At 33.1% G+C, this 16,420-nt stretch overlaps 1 protein-coding gene across 3 annotated transcripts in view; it reads left to right on the top strand.

The window, feature by feature from the left end:
• Positions 1-16,077, top strand: part of LOC141454071 (protein hunchback-like) — a 28,597-nt gene extending 12,520 nt beyond the window's left edge. The window contains exons 1-4 of one of the 3 annotated variants that reach the window (XM_074127871.1): positions 1,744-1,870; positions 9,216-9,372; positions 12,375-12,898; positions 13,362-16,077. In XM_074127871.1, coding sequence (XP_073983972.1) covers positions 1,803-1,870; positions 9,216-9,372; positions 12,375-12,898; positions 13,362-14,727 — 2,115 coding nt within the window. In that variant the 5' untranslated portion in view covers positions 1,744-1,802 and the 3' untranslated portion in view covers positions 14,728-16,077. Of the gene's footprint in view, positions 1-1,743; positions 1,871-2,572; positions 2,782-9,215; positions 9,373-12,374; positions 12,899-13,361 lie in introns of those variants that run through there. The other 2 variants (XM_074127874.1, XM_074127872.1) reach the window with 2 other exon arrangements.
• Positions 16,078-16,420: the final 343 nt, after the last annotated feature.

Genomic DNA, 16,420 nt, shown 5'->3' with positions numbered 1-16,420 from the left:
TTGTGCGTTTAGTGTACAATGTGTACATCAATTATAAGTTTTGATTTATATTAAGATGACTGGACTTGCAAACTTTTAAACTCTACCTCAGCAGAAGTGAGAAAAAGATAGAAAACAGTCTTAAGGTGGAAAATTGATCTACAAACCAACTGTTTCAGGATTATTAAAGCAAAAAATTTATTAAAGATTTATTTTCAAGCCTGCTGCAGTGTTTATGTGGCTGTGGATTGGAGAGCCCCAGTTCGAAATCCGGGTAAATGCTAACAGTTAAGTTTGTGCTTCCGGCACCTTCCAAGACACCTAATTGGGTAGTTAGATGTTAAGTTTCGCCTAAAAAAAAAAATTGATGGTTAATTTACTTACTTTACTTTATGCTTTTGTAAACAAAAAAGAAGCAGTTTTATGGTAAGCATGCTTTCCAAGAAGTAGTGTCTTTTAATGAAGAAATAACAAAGTAAAACAGTTGGGTAGACGTTATGATTTAAGAATATATAGGACTTCGTGACCGTGAATTGTTAAACTAAAGATTCAAGATTGGCGAGGAATCGGTCATTATTTTCTGTAACTCAACCAACCCGCATGGCCACGCCCTGAAGAAGACAATATATTTGTCGAAACGTTCGGCAAAAAGACGTGTTTGTTTTTTATTTGATCGATTCCTCGCCAATCTTGAATCCTTAGTTATGATTTAAATATATCTTGATTTTAATTGTTAAGGAATATTGAATTTTGACCATTTCTAAAAAATATATTATGTATTAATAACTGGTCAAGAATAGCTACCATCTTTTTATTCGCGTTTCATATTGTTCAAATTACTTATATCTTTTCACTTCATCTTCGGTGTAAATTGCGTTCCAAAATTATACCCATTACCCATATATTTTAGTATCTTCTACCAATTTATTTTAGCAAGATTTTAAAATATAAGATAACTAGCTGCTTAAGCAAAATTTAAATTCTTTTGCGCGCTTCCTCCAGCGTAGGTATGGCATTTTTACCATTTTTCTGACACAATATGAAACAATGATACCCTAAATGGCCTTCTTGAGAAGAGGCTCGATTAAGAAAATCTGGTAATTTGTTCAAAATATCCATTCATAGTTATTAGATATGAATGGCTGGACAGCATGCGTTATTTGCAAGTCTATATGTGCAAGTCGAAGACTGCTGGCTCTTAGATTGCCTCATCTCTTAGGATCGAAACTGTAAAGTTTCATCATTTTCTACAAATTCTCCGCAAGAACCACTCTTTTTTTCTCTGTCTCTCTATGACAACAAAATTTCTTTGTGGGCGTCAAACTTCCCTAATATAGTGCTGCACGTAATTTCTTCCTTTAATGAAGAATTCGATGAAAATTATTTATCAGCGCTTCATGTGAATCACAGCTTCCTGCCTGAACGGATTGGGTCACGTCCCTGTCTTAGATCTAGATGTACAAGAATGATTCTTGGACGGGAGGATGTGTTTATTTTTTGGCAAAACAAAATCCTGAGATTGCCCTTATGGTTGGGTAAAGTAAAAGCAAAGTGAAGTAAAGTAATTGCCTATTTTTTTTCAGGCGGGGCTTTACGTCCAACTACCAAATTAGGTGTCGTGGACGGAGGCGACTAGTAATCATACTTTACTGTAAATTTATTTTATAGATCTATAAATAAAATCCAAGACCTATGACCGGGGGAATCGAACCCAGTACCATAATACATATTAACTTTACAGGTCTCACCTCTTAACCGCTCGGCTACCGTGGGGCCTATATAGTTGTGTAGATAGAAATACAACTCCTGGTATTATACAAGAAATGAAATCAGATTACAAAACTAAAGATTCTTTAGAGTATAACACAGATAAGTCTGGAAGGATTCTGAGGTAATGGTCACAGAAGATAATGTTGGTCTTGAAATTTGTTTTAAGAATTAGTTTTAGGGTTTTGTGTTTGATTTTTTACATATTTTGTCTTGAATTACTTATTAAAATGTTATTTAATATTTTGTAATTTTATTACTTGGTTATGGAAAGTCTTGTGATCAAGTCACATTTTAGATTTCCTGTTTTACGCCAGCAATATCCGCTTTAATGTTATATAAAGGTGATGTATAAGGTATTTTTCAAATAAAATGGTTAGGTTATTTATTTCATTTTCGAATTCCAAAAAAGTGACGCATATTACAGACAGTAAGAACTGTTGTTAATAGTTTTATGATTACTTTTGGATAGTTTCTACCTCAAGCGAAAACATGACATTTTTCTTTAGATTTTATTGTTCATCTGTAATAAAAGAAAACAAAGTTTTAAGTTTATTAAATAAACGTTAAATCAGAAAGGGTTGAATACTAAGAATGAAGAGGGATCCTTACTCTATCACACACACACACACAGTGACACAGATCGCTACCATAGACCCACACACTGGCGAAGAAAGAGTAAACTCCCTTGTTATTTGAGACTGAGAACTGAGTGGTGGGGATAGGAGGAGTCTATTCCTTCCCCTAGTTTGGTGGGGAGGATTTCTGGCCGAAGAGGGTAAGGTAGGTCCAGGCAATTTTTACCCGCTAGTTTTAGTTTTTCTGTTCAACAGCTAAATACGTTCCGTGTTATCAGAATATTTTTGTGAAAATTTACTTCATTCTGTTTTTTGGTTTTCATTTTATCTTTATTTTTTTTTATAATAAATTTATTTATCTTGTGGGTGACATTATTTAATTAAAAAAGGAATTTTATTACTAAAAAAAATATAATTCTTATCAACTGTAACACAACTTAGGTCGCCAGTTATCCTGGTAAGCGAATTTTGTATTTTCTACATATTTATTTTTATTTTAAGAAAATTTAGTTAAAGAATTTGTAGATTTGTGCGACAGATTCTAATTCTAGATTCTTCAATTGAATAAAGTGAAATCAATCTAAACAGGATATTGAGATGAATGTAATATGATAAAATGTGTACAAATCTAAAAATGAAGTAAGTGTATGCAGCGATTGAAATTTAGTTTTTTAACTTGCAATTTTTATAACAAAATAATCAATCAAATAACAATTGTCGCATATTAAATGGATTTCAAAATGTTTAAATTGATTTCTTTTATTACATTGTTGGATTAAATATTATTTGAAATTTATTTAATTGGCTATTTATTTGTTTATTAACATCTTTAGTTGTGACAGTGGTGCGTTATTTTATAATATTGTTTAATTAACATTTTTTTAAAAACTATTTTTATGCAATAACAAGTAACTGACCAGATTCTTGCGATTTTATTTACTTTTTGTGCCATTTAGAAAGCGGAGGCGGTGACATTACACCCCCGCAACGCATGCGCTCTTTGTTCCATCACCTTCCATCGCAGTTGCCACCCCCTTTTGATTCTGTATTTTTTTATTTGGGATAAAAAGTAAAAAAAAAAAACAAGACCCTAATTTGTGCATGAATTGTTACTACAGTTAGTGACAAAAAAAAAAAATTCCGCGCCCCTCTATTTCCAGTTACACTTGACTTTTTTTATTCATGTAACATTACGTAAAAATTCTGAGTGAAAGTTCTGGGTCAACCTGCAAACTTATTGTATTGCATTTTTTTTCTTCCTCCTATCTGCCAATGGTGGGTTACCTTTTTAACAGTGAAGACCCAAGCCAGCTCCCTGCTTTCTCATCCCCTAGTTTACTTCTTTCTTTTTTTACCTAACATTAGCTAGTAAAGTACAATAGAAGAGGCTCGCCCTTACGCAAAATATACAATTGCCTAATTTTTAGAAAGTTTTTGGCAGGTCCTTACATTTCTTTTTTTTTTCCACCCTCAAAATCTCTTTTTAAACTTTTTTTTTTTTAAAGGGCCACTCCGTGACCGACTTTCTTATAGGAAAAATGTTCCCTTTACAATAATAGAAATACTTCTCTACTCCAATTTCACCAGGCTTATTCCTTCTCTCCTTTGAACTGTTTCAAATATCACTAGATATGTTTATATTTTTCTTTTAAAAAAAATGTTTCGTTACGTTTTATGATTCGTATCGAGTTGTATGCTTATTTTCTTTTGTGGCTTCCCATTCTTTAGATGTTATTAATTGTAAATTTAGAGATATTGTTGTTTTTACTGACGGTGTTATGTTATAAGTGTAAAATTTTCATTACTAGGTTTATGTTGGTATTTTCCGTTAAGAATCTCCTTTAAAGAATGGTCTGTCCGTCGATCCGTAATCTTAGTAGGTTCTCGGAAGATCACCAATCTGGTGTAACCACGCGACTTTTTTTCTAGCATTCTTATTAAAAATACCTTAAAGTTAGAAATTAGCAAAAAATGTTTACTTTCAACTTTATGAAGGGAATGAATTACCTTGTGATAATGTTACTGTCTTCCTCGCTGGACTCCCGCCATAGGAGCTTCTTGCAGCTCATTTCCGGTGATGGACAGTTGTTGTCTGCAACGATAGAATACTTTCTGAAGATCTGCACTGCTCTTTAAAACAACTCAGATGTTGATGGCCTCAATTTTAAAAAAAATAAGGAACCAGGATAGCCCTCGGCAGTCTAATCATTTTTTCTTGGGAGATAGTTTATAGTATTGCGAGAATATATTCTTTTGCACTTCCTCCAAAATGGAATAACTGTTCAGTGAAAGTCATTCTTCCAGTTGACTAAGATACTAGAATTTTGGACTAAAAATATGATTTTAAGGTATTAGAATCGTAATATATACCGGAGTGACTCATTAGAAAGGAGTCGAACGTCACCATTCTGTTAGGAATACATAAATGAAGACAATGATTGTTACATAATGAATTATAATGCGCAGAAGAAAAACAACCCAAATTATTATTTTGTTTTTACTTGCTTAAACTATTTTCGAGTTTAGTGCATTGCCGGCTTTCTGCATTTGTTCTCTCGTTACAGACAACACTGTCCATCACCGAACAGTGAACCAATGACCTCAGTTGCTTATTATTTTTATTTTCCATGTGGAGGGAGTAAATCTCATCGCTATCCGGGCCCACAAAGTGAAAAAACCAAAATTTTAAGATAAATGGTAGAATTCATTTTCAAGAAAATCGAATACATCTTAGCCTGTTGCAAGATAACGCGAAGTTACTAAATACTGTTCAAAAACCAATGATAATTTTTAGTTTTGGCGGAAACAAATGACCAAAAATATCCATTTCGATTCCTTACATTAGGAATTAATTCGTTTTCAAAGAAGGTTTTGTTGAACTTTTCAACTTTTTATTCCTTGTAATACAAGATATTGGTTTTCTTTCACTCCTGATTTAGATAACAATGTTTGAAAAGATTCCACTTTTAGTGATTTGTACAATATGAACCATAACTCTAGAAATGAATAGAGCTGGCAAAGAAATTGGCCAAGTTTTATGTAAGTAGATAACATAGAATATGAACAAAAACTGAAAAAAAGGAGATTTAGATTAAGGTCATTATCTTAGCGTTCGTTATCCATTTAGTACAATAAATAAATAAACGGCTCCTGGTGATTCATACAGTTTATGTAAAAAAGTCAACAAAGATACAGCGTTTTATTTGTAGAAAGTGGTTTACTGTAGGATTCCCTCTCTCTGTCGCTCGGAATGGAACCGCATAGAAACTAAGAAATTAATGAAATTTTGAAGAAATTTAAATGCAAATGTCTTCGCCAAAATGTTTTCCAAAAATAGGAAATGATCGAAAACAAAAAGAACAATTTTTAATAACCATAATAAAAAACTTATTTCCATAAACGTTCTTTCTTTCACGGGACGTTCTAATTTCTGGAATTATGGTTCGCAAAGACATTGTTATAGTTAGAAAAGCGATTTAACCCAAATACTAACAAGTTCAGCTTCACTCCGTCTCTTTCTAGAGTATAAAAATGTTCTAAAATGTAATCATTAGAAGTAGGCGTAATGGAAAATTGAAAAAATGAATAGTTGTAATGCAATTTACAGAGGACAGACACGAACTTAATGTCGATAACTGTTAAATTAGGTACTGCAAGAGTTGGCTAACCACCAAGATTCTATTGTGGCAACCACAATAATGGTTTTGGCGAAGACAGAGCCCATAACATGTGAAATGCTGCCACTTCATCTTGACAAAGCTTTCTAAGATTCACACATCTAACGGAAAAAGGCCTACTGCCAATCGAGAGTTCGGGTTTCCTCGTTGCATATTATTTAGTAAATATCGCTGAATTGATAGCTAATTTACCTATTTATGTACTCATGTTCAGCGTCGAGTAGGATACGGGCCCCTAGCATTCGGCTCCTGTGAAATATAAGGTAACTTCCTAATTCACGTCACCTGACAGACGCATAGTGGATCTTAGACGGAATTAGGTATTTACAAGTATTAGGAAATAGCTATAGATTTTTGTTCCTTTCTTAAACACGCAGATTTTAAAATTCTGTTACTTATTTAAAATTTATATTCAAATTTAAACTAAAATCCATTGCATTTGTTCCTTAGAAAATTATGTAACTTTTCTTCATTCAATAAGGCTTTCTAAGAAGTTGGTCTGGGTAGAGTAGAGTTATTATATTCAAGCCAAAATTTTGGAAATTTACATTTCTTTTAATAGGGACAAAAGCAACTTATGTTTTTACAACGCTAATCTAATAATTCTACTAAAATAAATAAACCATCTGATGTGAGACAGTTTCATTTTTTAATTAACTTAAATTTTGAAGATTTTAGTAAATCTGTTTCTCATGGATACAAGACAAGAATAAGAAAGCGAGGAGCCGAGACCACCCATAAATTCCTAGTTCCAATCTTTCTTAATCGTTTTCTCTTGAAAAAGTTTGCAACCCCCTCTCAACTTTTTAAACACAAATATTTCAATATCTCCCATTAAATGGAAAGTTTTATTACTATAGTTACGCTTCAATATTTGAACTATTTTGTTCCATATGTGGAAAGGGATTAGCTGTGAGTTTAATGTAGTGGGACTATCCGGATTCCATAGTATGCCCTTTAGATTTTCCCTTCCTAGGGAGCTTCTTTGCAGCTCACTGCCGCCGCCCGGTGATGGACAGTGTTGTCTATAACTTTGAGAACATTGTCCCGAGGTTGCCGGTATTCTGTAACAAAAATACCCTGGCGCCAATAATTTCTGTTGTTTGCGCGCCTTAATGATTAATAATAAAATCCTCTACGCTTTATATTTCCGGAAAAGCCATTTCCTACTAACACCAAATTATGTATAAAGTATATATATCTATACTTTGAAATATTGCCAGTATTATTGAGCAGTAGGTATATCAGAATAACTCATTGAAAAGATTATACCAAAGACAAATTTCTTCATAATTAAAGTCATTCCGGAGAAGAGTTTAACTCATTTATTCATGGTTAATGTATTATAAATGATAAAATGTGCATCATAAAATGGAGGAAGAACCGTAAACATCTTTCTCCTCCAAAAAATGAACTAAAAAGAATTTTGGCCTGAAAATGTCATAAGAAATTAAACAAAAGTGTGAACTAAACAACTATTATACTTACGGTGACCATTATTTTTGTATCAAAAAACAGGACAAGGAGCAAAAAAAAAACTATAAAAAATATTAATACGTTTAATAACACGAGATCGGTTATTAAAACAATGACCATATAATATGGCCCATGTTCAACCGAAACTGAGCGACTACTTGCACTATACACTTATTAATTAGTAACAAAATGTAAATAGTAACTCTTGTAAATAGAAAAAATATTCAGGCTTTTAAAATTACAACAAATTTGGTTTTGTCACATTCTTTAAAACTATACTAACGACAATAATATACAAATATATCTAATTTTCACAATATGAAGATCAGATCTTAACAAAATCATACATAAATCTTCGAAAAAATATTCATATTTTCATTAATTTCATTGAGTATAATTTAAATTTCATTGAAAAACAGTACAAATGAATAAAAAACAGGACATTTATGCTTTAAAAAAAAGAAGGACAGCGTCTTAAAAAACTGTACTGTCCTGCCAAAAACAGTACGAATGGTCTCCGTAATTATACTAAAACATTCTCAGCTTTGAATGTTGCGACCTAAGCTCTTAGTAATTAAAGCGTTGAGAGCTTGGGATGGATTATTTTTTTGAAATTAGCACAATATTTCTTTTAATCATCATAAAATTTGTTGATTAGAGACAATGTTATTGTTTATAATAATTTCTGTATTTTTAAACGATTAATTTCAATTATGGGTCAATCGATAGAATTCTCCACAGCAACTAAATGAATGTTCTATTAAGGATTCAAGATTGGCGAGGAATCGATCAAATAAAAAAACAAACTCGTCTTTTTGCCAACGTTTCGACAGATATATTGTCTTCTTCAGGGCGTGGCTATGAGGGTTGGTTGAGTTACAAAAACTGCACGCCCTGAGGAAGACCAATATATTTGTCGAAACGTTGGCAAAAAGACGAGTTTGTTTTTTTTATTTGACCGATTCCTCGCCAATCAATGAATCCTTAGTTTAACAATTTACGGTCACGAAACCTATATATTCATGAATGTTCTACTATTTTAAATTTAGCGTAAAAGAAATCGGCATGTTCTTTGTGCTAATATATAGTTTTACTTCCGGCTTTTTTAGCAAGTCATAATTTATGCTGTTTACTTTCAAAACTTGAATAAACAATAGATAGACACACTTTTGAATGACAGAAGGGTAAAAATAAAAAATCAAATTATATTATTCCCTTAAGGGCAAGAATTTTTAAATCTGGAAATCCCCCATGCAAAATCTTTTGTTCCAAAATGTCAACGGCCAATATTATTCAAAAGGGTTGCAACAACAACAACAGCAAAAATGTATAAAAAGAATTTTCGAGGCATACTTTCTGTTGTAACACCCCCGCCCCTTAAACGGTTTCGAGCTTGAGTTAGCAGTTTTACCTCCGTTTATTTAGGTTTTTTTTCTTCTATTTTGTCCTTTAGGATTGCGAGAGGTAACGGGTTATACCTGGTGGCACATTTCTTTCACTCCCATGTCGTCTTCAACAACAAAAAAAAGGAAAAATCTAAGATGGAAAAAGGGTTGAAAGAAAAATTATTTTAACGGTTTAGTTTTATGGTAGGGATGCCCAGCGTCATAGAATAAATAACTAGGTCGTCCTGTCACTAGTTCACTCATCCCCACAGCCATTAATTTACGAAAAAATACTTCTCTTTTTATGACAGACAATCGCCAACATTGTGTAAAATGTTCTCTTTACTTTCTAGTTGTGATGCGATGATAGTTTCTGCCGATATATTCAACACGACTGCACAATCAAATACTAATATGAATTGTGGACTGCAGTACGATTCACGACACAGTGTCTTCCCTGGACTTAATATGGACACCCATTGGATGGCACATCATGCTTTAACCAATGTGGTAAGTAAAATTTATCAGATATACTAATTATAGTAATTTTTTTTAATCCCTTGAGATCTTTTTTAAAGTAAATAATACGACGGTCGTTTGAAAAGTCCGTGCAAAAATAAAAACTACTTAATTTTTTGGGGTAAACCTTTTTTATTTTTCAACATAGTCTCCTTTTAGGCTTATACACTTCGTCCAACGCTGCTCTAGTTTGTTGATCCCTTCCGAATAATAGGATTTGTCCAAGTCTGAAAAATAGCCATTCGTTTCTGCAATCACCTTCTCGTTTGAATAAAATCTTTTTCCCGCCAGCCATTTCTTCATATTGGCGAACAAATAGTAGTCCGAGGGAGCCAAGTCTGTAGAATAGCGGGGATGTGAAACGAGTAGGAACCCTATTTCCATTAATTTTGCGACCACAACTGCTGAGGTGTGAGCTGGTGCGTTGTCGTGGGCCAATCGTGGGCGTTTTTCTTGCAGCTCGGTTTTCAAACGGTCCAATAACGATGAATAATATGCACCTGTAATAGTTTTACCCTTTTCCAGATAGTCGATGAGGATTATTCCTTGCGAATCCCAAATGACAGTCGCCATAATCTTTCCGGCCGAAGGAACGGTCTTCGCCTTTTTTGGCGCAGATTCCCCCTTGGTAACCCATTTTTTTACTCGTAGATTGTTCTTTGGTCTCAGGAGTGTAGTGATGTATCCATGTTTCATACACAGTGACGAAACGACGCTTAAAGTCCTGCGGATTCTTCTGGAACAGCAGCAAACCGTCCTTGCAACACTTCACACGATTTCGTTTTTGGTCAAGCGTGAGCAATCGCGGCACCCATCTTGCGGATAGCTTTGTCATGTCCAAATGTTGATGCAAAATATTATGTACCCGTTCATTCGAGATGCCCACAGCACTAGCTATCTCACGCACCTTCACTCTTCTGTTATCCATCACCATATCATGGATTTTATCAATGATTTCTGGAGTAGTAACCTCAACAGGGCGTCCAGAACGTTCAACGTCACTTGTGCCCATATGGCCACTCCGAAAATTTTCAAACCACTTATAAACTGTTCTAATCGAAGGTGCAGAGTCACCATAATGTTTATCAAGCTTCTCTTTAGTCTCCTGAGGCGTTTTGCCCTTCATAAAGTAGTGTTTAATCAACACACGAAATTCTTTTTCGTCCATTTTTTGAAAATCACTCGACTTCCTCGATTCAAACGAATGCCAAACACAAAGAAATAGACCGATCTGGCTGAAACTTGGTGTGTGTTCTTCCAAGAGATGCTACTAACTAAACATAACCTCGATACGCGCCAGTGGTGCTACCTCTCTGACTTTGCACGCACTTTCCAAACGACCCTCGTACGCCGTTGGAACCACAATGCAAGATAATGTCTTTAATTTAAATGCCCATGTTGATTACAAATAAGTTCCTTAATTTTTTAAAGTTGATGCGATGCAATTGTCCTTACAATATCTAAATATTTAAGATATTTTAAAATTTTATCTTAATTGTGATAATTGGCGCTGCCTTTACATAAACGTGAACACTCACGATTTTTCTTTCGATTTATAAATCGAGTCCAACATATTAATTACATATAACAGTCTACTCATTCACTGTCTCTATAGAACTTCCCGGGTGAAATAGATGCAACTAGTGCACTAAGTTTAATGAGAGAAATAGATGCAACTAATGCACTAAGTTTGAAGAAAATCGCTGGAACCGTTTTTCGGAAAACGGTTCAGTAAAGTGACAAGCACATTGAGAGAAATAAACCATTATTGTACTTACTTCAATCGGTGCCTGCTATTCTTTTGTCTTTAGATGGTTTTATTCAAGTTTTTGGCCAAGAATTTAGATAGTTTTAGTAGGCGGTGACCAAAACTATCGATTATTTTAGAAATCGAATTGTTAATTCTAGTTCTCACGTACACTATCTTGGATAATAAATAAACTATGGCAAATTAATAAACTCTCATATGAACTATCAGACTATTTTAAAATATTTTTCACATTTTTTGATAAATTGCACATAAGCTGAGAAGTAATAACTTCAAACATTATAAGCGGAAATAGATTTATTCCTCGCTCCGATAGTATTACTTAAATTTAATGAGCCAATTATCACAATTATCACCATTCTATTCTATCGCTGAATACTTCTTTAAGGGTAGAAGTACATATTTATGGGGTTATTACTTGATGTCTTCTTGTCTTGATGTGAATTTTTTGATGGAAAACTAAAAAGAAGAAAAAAATTAACACCTAGGCGCCACGGTAGCCGAGCGGTTAAGAGGCGAGACCTGCAAAGCTAATATGCATTGTGGTACTGGGTTCGATTCCCGGTGTTGGCCTTGGATTTTATTTAATGGTTAAATGAGAAATAGTAAAGTACGTTTGATAGTCGCCTCCGTCCTCGACATCTAGTAAATGGTAGTTGGACGTTAAGTCCCGCCTGAAAAAATAGGCGATTACTTTACTTTACTTCCTTAAGGGAGTGTACTGAATTTTTATTTGCCTAATTTTTCTCCCGATATTTGCTTGGAAGGGATATCTTTATTTACTTCAAATTTAATGTTTTAATTACATATTTATTTTTAATTAATAATATCCAACCATATACTTATAAGACGCATTAGCGAGAAGCTTAAGCTATCCCTTTCTAGTCACATTCATTATCATGGGTTTCTAATAAAAGTTAAATGCATGCAAGCTCATTTAAATGGCAATATTCGGCAATAAATGTAGTATCACCTAAAAGTATGTAAGTCATAATGCCGCATGTACAGATCGCAATGTTTACTTCACTCACTAGAAACTGAACTTAAAAAATTGCAAATTCAAGAAGTTAATTTAAATTTATTTCATTGTTTCAAATATAAGAATTTAATTTAAGAGTTTTAGAAGCGCATCAATGATTGGATGCAGATGTACAAAGTGGGGTGGTCACTATTTTAACTAGCACTTGCTCTGTTATCACCGACTGAAAATGACTTTTGATTCCAGAAACAAGAACCACGTGATGAGAGCGAATATGGTTTCGGAAAAGGTGATAAGGCCAGTTTTTCATCTCCTTTGACACCTCCCGGCTTGAATGCTGCCTACAGTTTTCCCACTCCACAATCTGAATACACGGGCTCTAGCTCACCAGGACCAGACACCTACAGCACCAAACAAACCGCCACGAACACCACTCAATGTAGTGGTATTGTGAGCGATGGCAGTAGTGGAGAATCGGCCGTCTCCACTGACCCAATACCAACACCAAAGTCAGACGGTGGAAAGAGTTCGCCTCGCCTGACACCACCTGGCTCTATACCCTCGCCGTTAAATCATCATCATCTTCATCACGTGGATCATCTAGAAAAACATGACAATCAAGATGGCGGCTCACAGAGTTCGAATTCAGAAAATGAATTTTATGAAAATGGAGATTCACTTAGACGTTTACAAATGGCTCTGCAGAGAACTGGCATGATGCCTGAAGAAAAATTACAGTGTCCAATGTGTGAATTCAACTGCAATATCAGGTATGTAGTCATTTTCCAACTGTTCAAATTAGTTTATTCGTTAGTAATTTGTAAGAAGAGTTCGATCAGAATATCGAAACTATGTTTCCTTGACGTTGGAACTATTACATAAAATCGACCATAATTTTCTTTCATTTCGATTTTTCGTTGGGAAAATGTTCAAATCGAAATAACATAATATTTAAAATCTTTAATGAAGTATGAGTCCACTGTAGGAACATTTTGAAATCTAGATTTAATGTATTTATCAAAACAAATTTGTTTTTGAGGGAACATTCTCGAAAACTCTAATCAACCGTTTCATCACTTCTGAGTATTTTATTCTTAATTATAATGAAGTGTCTTCGTCTTTCTTTCATGACGTAATGAATGCGATTAATGCATTGAATTTTGGGAAATACTTTTAGTAATATAGTTTCAAAATTATTGTCACTTAATTAATGTTTTTCTTTTATTCTTTCAGATCACAATTTAACGAGCACCTAATGGCGCATGAGACCAAATGTAATATGTGCGACTTTAATGGGGAATCATGTGACAAACTCCGAGAACACATGAAAGTGGTACATGACTGCGATGAAGATATGTGGGGCGATGACGAACCAGGCTTGAATACCCCAAAAGTAAATAGCCAGGGCAAAGTTAAAACTTTTCGTTGCAAACAATGTGAATTTTCCGCTGTAACAAAATTGGAATTTTGGGAACATTCTAGATCGCATATAAAACAAGAACGTTTATTAACATGCCCAAAGTGTCCTTTTGTTACTGAATATAAACATCATTTGGAATATCATTTAAGGAATCATTTCGGTTCGAAGCCATTTAAATGTGACAAATGTTCATATTCATGTGTTAATAAATCAATGCTAAATTCACATTTAAAAAGTCACAGCAACGTTTATCAATTTAGATGCTCTGATTGCACGTATGCTACAAAATATTGCCATAGTTTAAAATTACATTTACGTAAATATGGTCATAGTCCAGCCATGGTATTAAATCCGGATGGTTCACCGAATCCATTGCCAATTGTTGATGTTTATGGCACAAGACGAGGACCTAAGCAGAAATCCAAACATGACAAGCAACGATCAACTTCACCGCAACAGTCTCAATCACAACAGCGATCCCAACAAAGTTCACCTCAACCGCAACAACAGCAGTCTCAGCAACAGCAACAAGTTGCAGCAGCAATGCCTCTATTCAATCCTTACAGTTTGCTCCCTACTCAAATGCCTTATTATAATATACTGAACGGTTTCAGTCCATTTCCATTCGCCCAAGATATGAGAGTAGATGAGAAAAACAATAATATTGAAAAAGAGAACAGCACGGATGCTTCAGATCTATCGTCACCGTCGAAGGAAGAAACTAAAACACCTTTAGATCTGACCTGTACCGAACAACGTATGGACGACACCCCGCCAGAAACACCGGTATTAAAGAACCGACGTAAAGGTAAAGCGTTTAAATTGGAACGAATCGCGATTAGATTGCAACAGCATAGCGAGGATGAAGAACCGGAACAATTAATTACCAAACCGGATATCTATGTGGAACCACAGCCATGTAAATCTCCTGATATTAAATCCTGCGATGGAGATAGTGAACAACATCCAGCACAACAACCACAAAAACCAGATTTTCAAAATAAAGTAGACGATTATAACTGTAGTTATTGTGATATATCATTTAAAGACATTGTTATGTATACAATGCATATGGGTTATCATGGATATCAAGATCCGTTCACGTGTAATATGTGCGGACAACAGACTACCGATAAGGTGGCATTTTTCTTGCATATCGCCAGAACGTCACACTCATAAAACTGTACGACCTCAAAAGTCAAATTGTAAAACAAAACCTTTTAGTTTCCTTTCAGAAACCAGTCCATGATTCTATGTACTATTTGTCATGTTACCTAGAGATTGCGCCAATATATTATACATATTCCAAAATCATGTAAATACAGTAGATATACATAATATATAAATATATATATATGATTAAAAAGTTTCAAATAATTTATTTTCTAGTCATTCTTAATTTTTAATTACTTTTTAAAATGATTAAGGACAAAGTATAGAAAGATACAAAAAGTAAATTTAGTTTTTTCTTTATATTCAGTCTTCAGTGCAATTTTATTTTTTTTTTTATTTATTTTTTCTTGCTTCGAATTTAATTTCGATTACGTTTCGGATATTACGGGTTTATGTATATATAATAGGGCAACTTATCTATTCAACATAGAGTTGACTCTGTTTATTTCTCATACAGCAGAAAGATTATTTATTTATATTATATATTCAGTAAATATTTATTTATTTTATTTTGTATCCACTTTTAGTACGCTAAGTTACTGTAAAATATATTAGCTCGAATTGGCATATTTTTCGATTTTTTTTATTGTTATTCCCATTTTATGTTGCATTTTAAATTATCGATGTACTAAGTATTTATCACGTTTGTACTACTTGCATATATATATATAGTATATCTACATTTATATATGTAAAAAAATAAATAAATAATAATAATAATAAAAATATATAATATAAATATTGAGTATCCTATAATATTGTATTGAAAAAGAGAGAAAAATCGATAATCTTTAATTTATTTTGTAAATAGCGTAGTTTAATATTTAGATTGTTTTTAAAAAAGCAACAAAGAATCCGGAGAAATTTATGGAATATTGACTACAAAAAATAATTTAAATAGTACATTTATAGTATAAACATATATCAGTTTGCAGATTTATAATCCCAACATATCAAATTTTTGTAAAGAACACAAAAAAAAACTCGTAAATTTTTAAATAATAAAGTAATTCATTTTGAAACACAAAATTCATATCCTAGTTAAAAGAATAATTAAAAAAAATCAGAAACTATTAGGCTCAGAAACTAGTACATAAATTGCCCGCAAATTTTGGACAGAAAAAAACAACTAAAAGTTTGCCAAATGTTTTCTAAAAATGAAATAATCATGTAAAAGAATATTGTGTGGTATTAAGAACTGTAACGTGGTTTTAAACGATATGTAGATTTGAATATTTTTCTAAAGAATTTAAAAAAAATATAATAGTTTTTTTTTTTTTTTTTACATTTTATTGTATTTCTTCATTTTAATTGACAAATAAATGTGTGTACAGATGATACATTAAATATATATAGAAGGTGTTTCATTCAATTCTATTTATTTATCACAAAAATTTCTCCTTTCAATTGAAAAACTAGTATATTTTGTAATTACTTGTTGCAGTTTAATCATCCCAACTTTGGGATCACTCTGCTTTTGGAAAAGCTAATATCAGAAGAAATGATTTGTTAAAAAAGGTCGGCAGCTTTATATAGTTGAGCTTAAACATCTTTTTCAGATTCAATTCATTGCAATAATCAGATGTTCACTTAAACAGTGAATCGCAAGTTACATTTCTGACCATAAATCTTAAACTGTAGTCTGAATAAAGGAAATAAGTACAGTGGTTCGATACAGACTGTAAAGTTTGGCCCATTC

The sequence above is a fragment of the Rhodnius prolixus genome, unplaced genomic scaffold (genome assembly GCF_049639745.1).
Source record: "Rhodnius prolixus isolate KJV_2025 unplaced genomic scaffold, Rpr scaffold_9, whole genome shotgun sequence".
Lineage (NCBI taxonomy): Eukaryota > Metazoa > Arthropoda > Insecta > Hemiptera > Reduviidae > Rhodnius > Rhodnius prolixus.
Note: the sequence above shows the minus strand (reverse complement) of the source record. Positions and strands in the feature narration are given on the sequence as shown.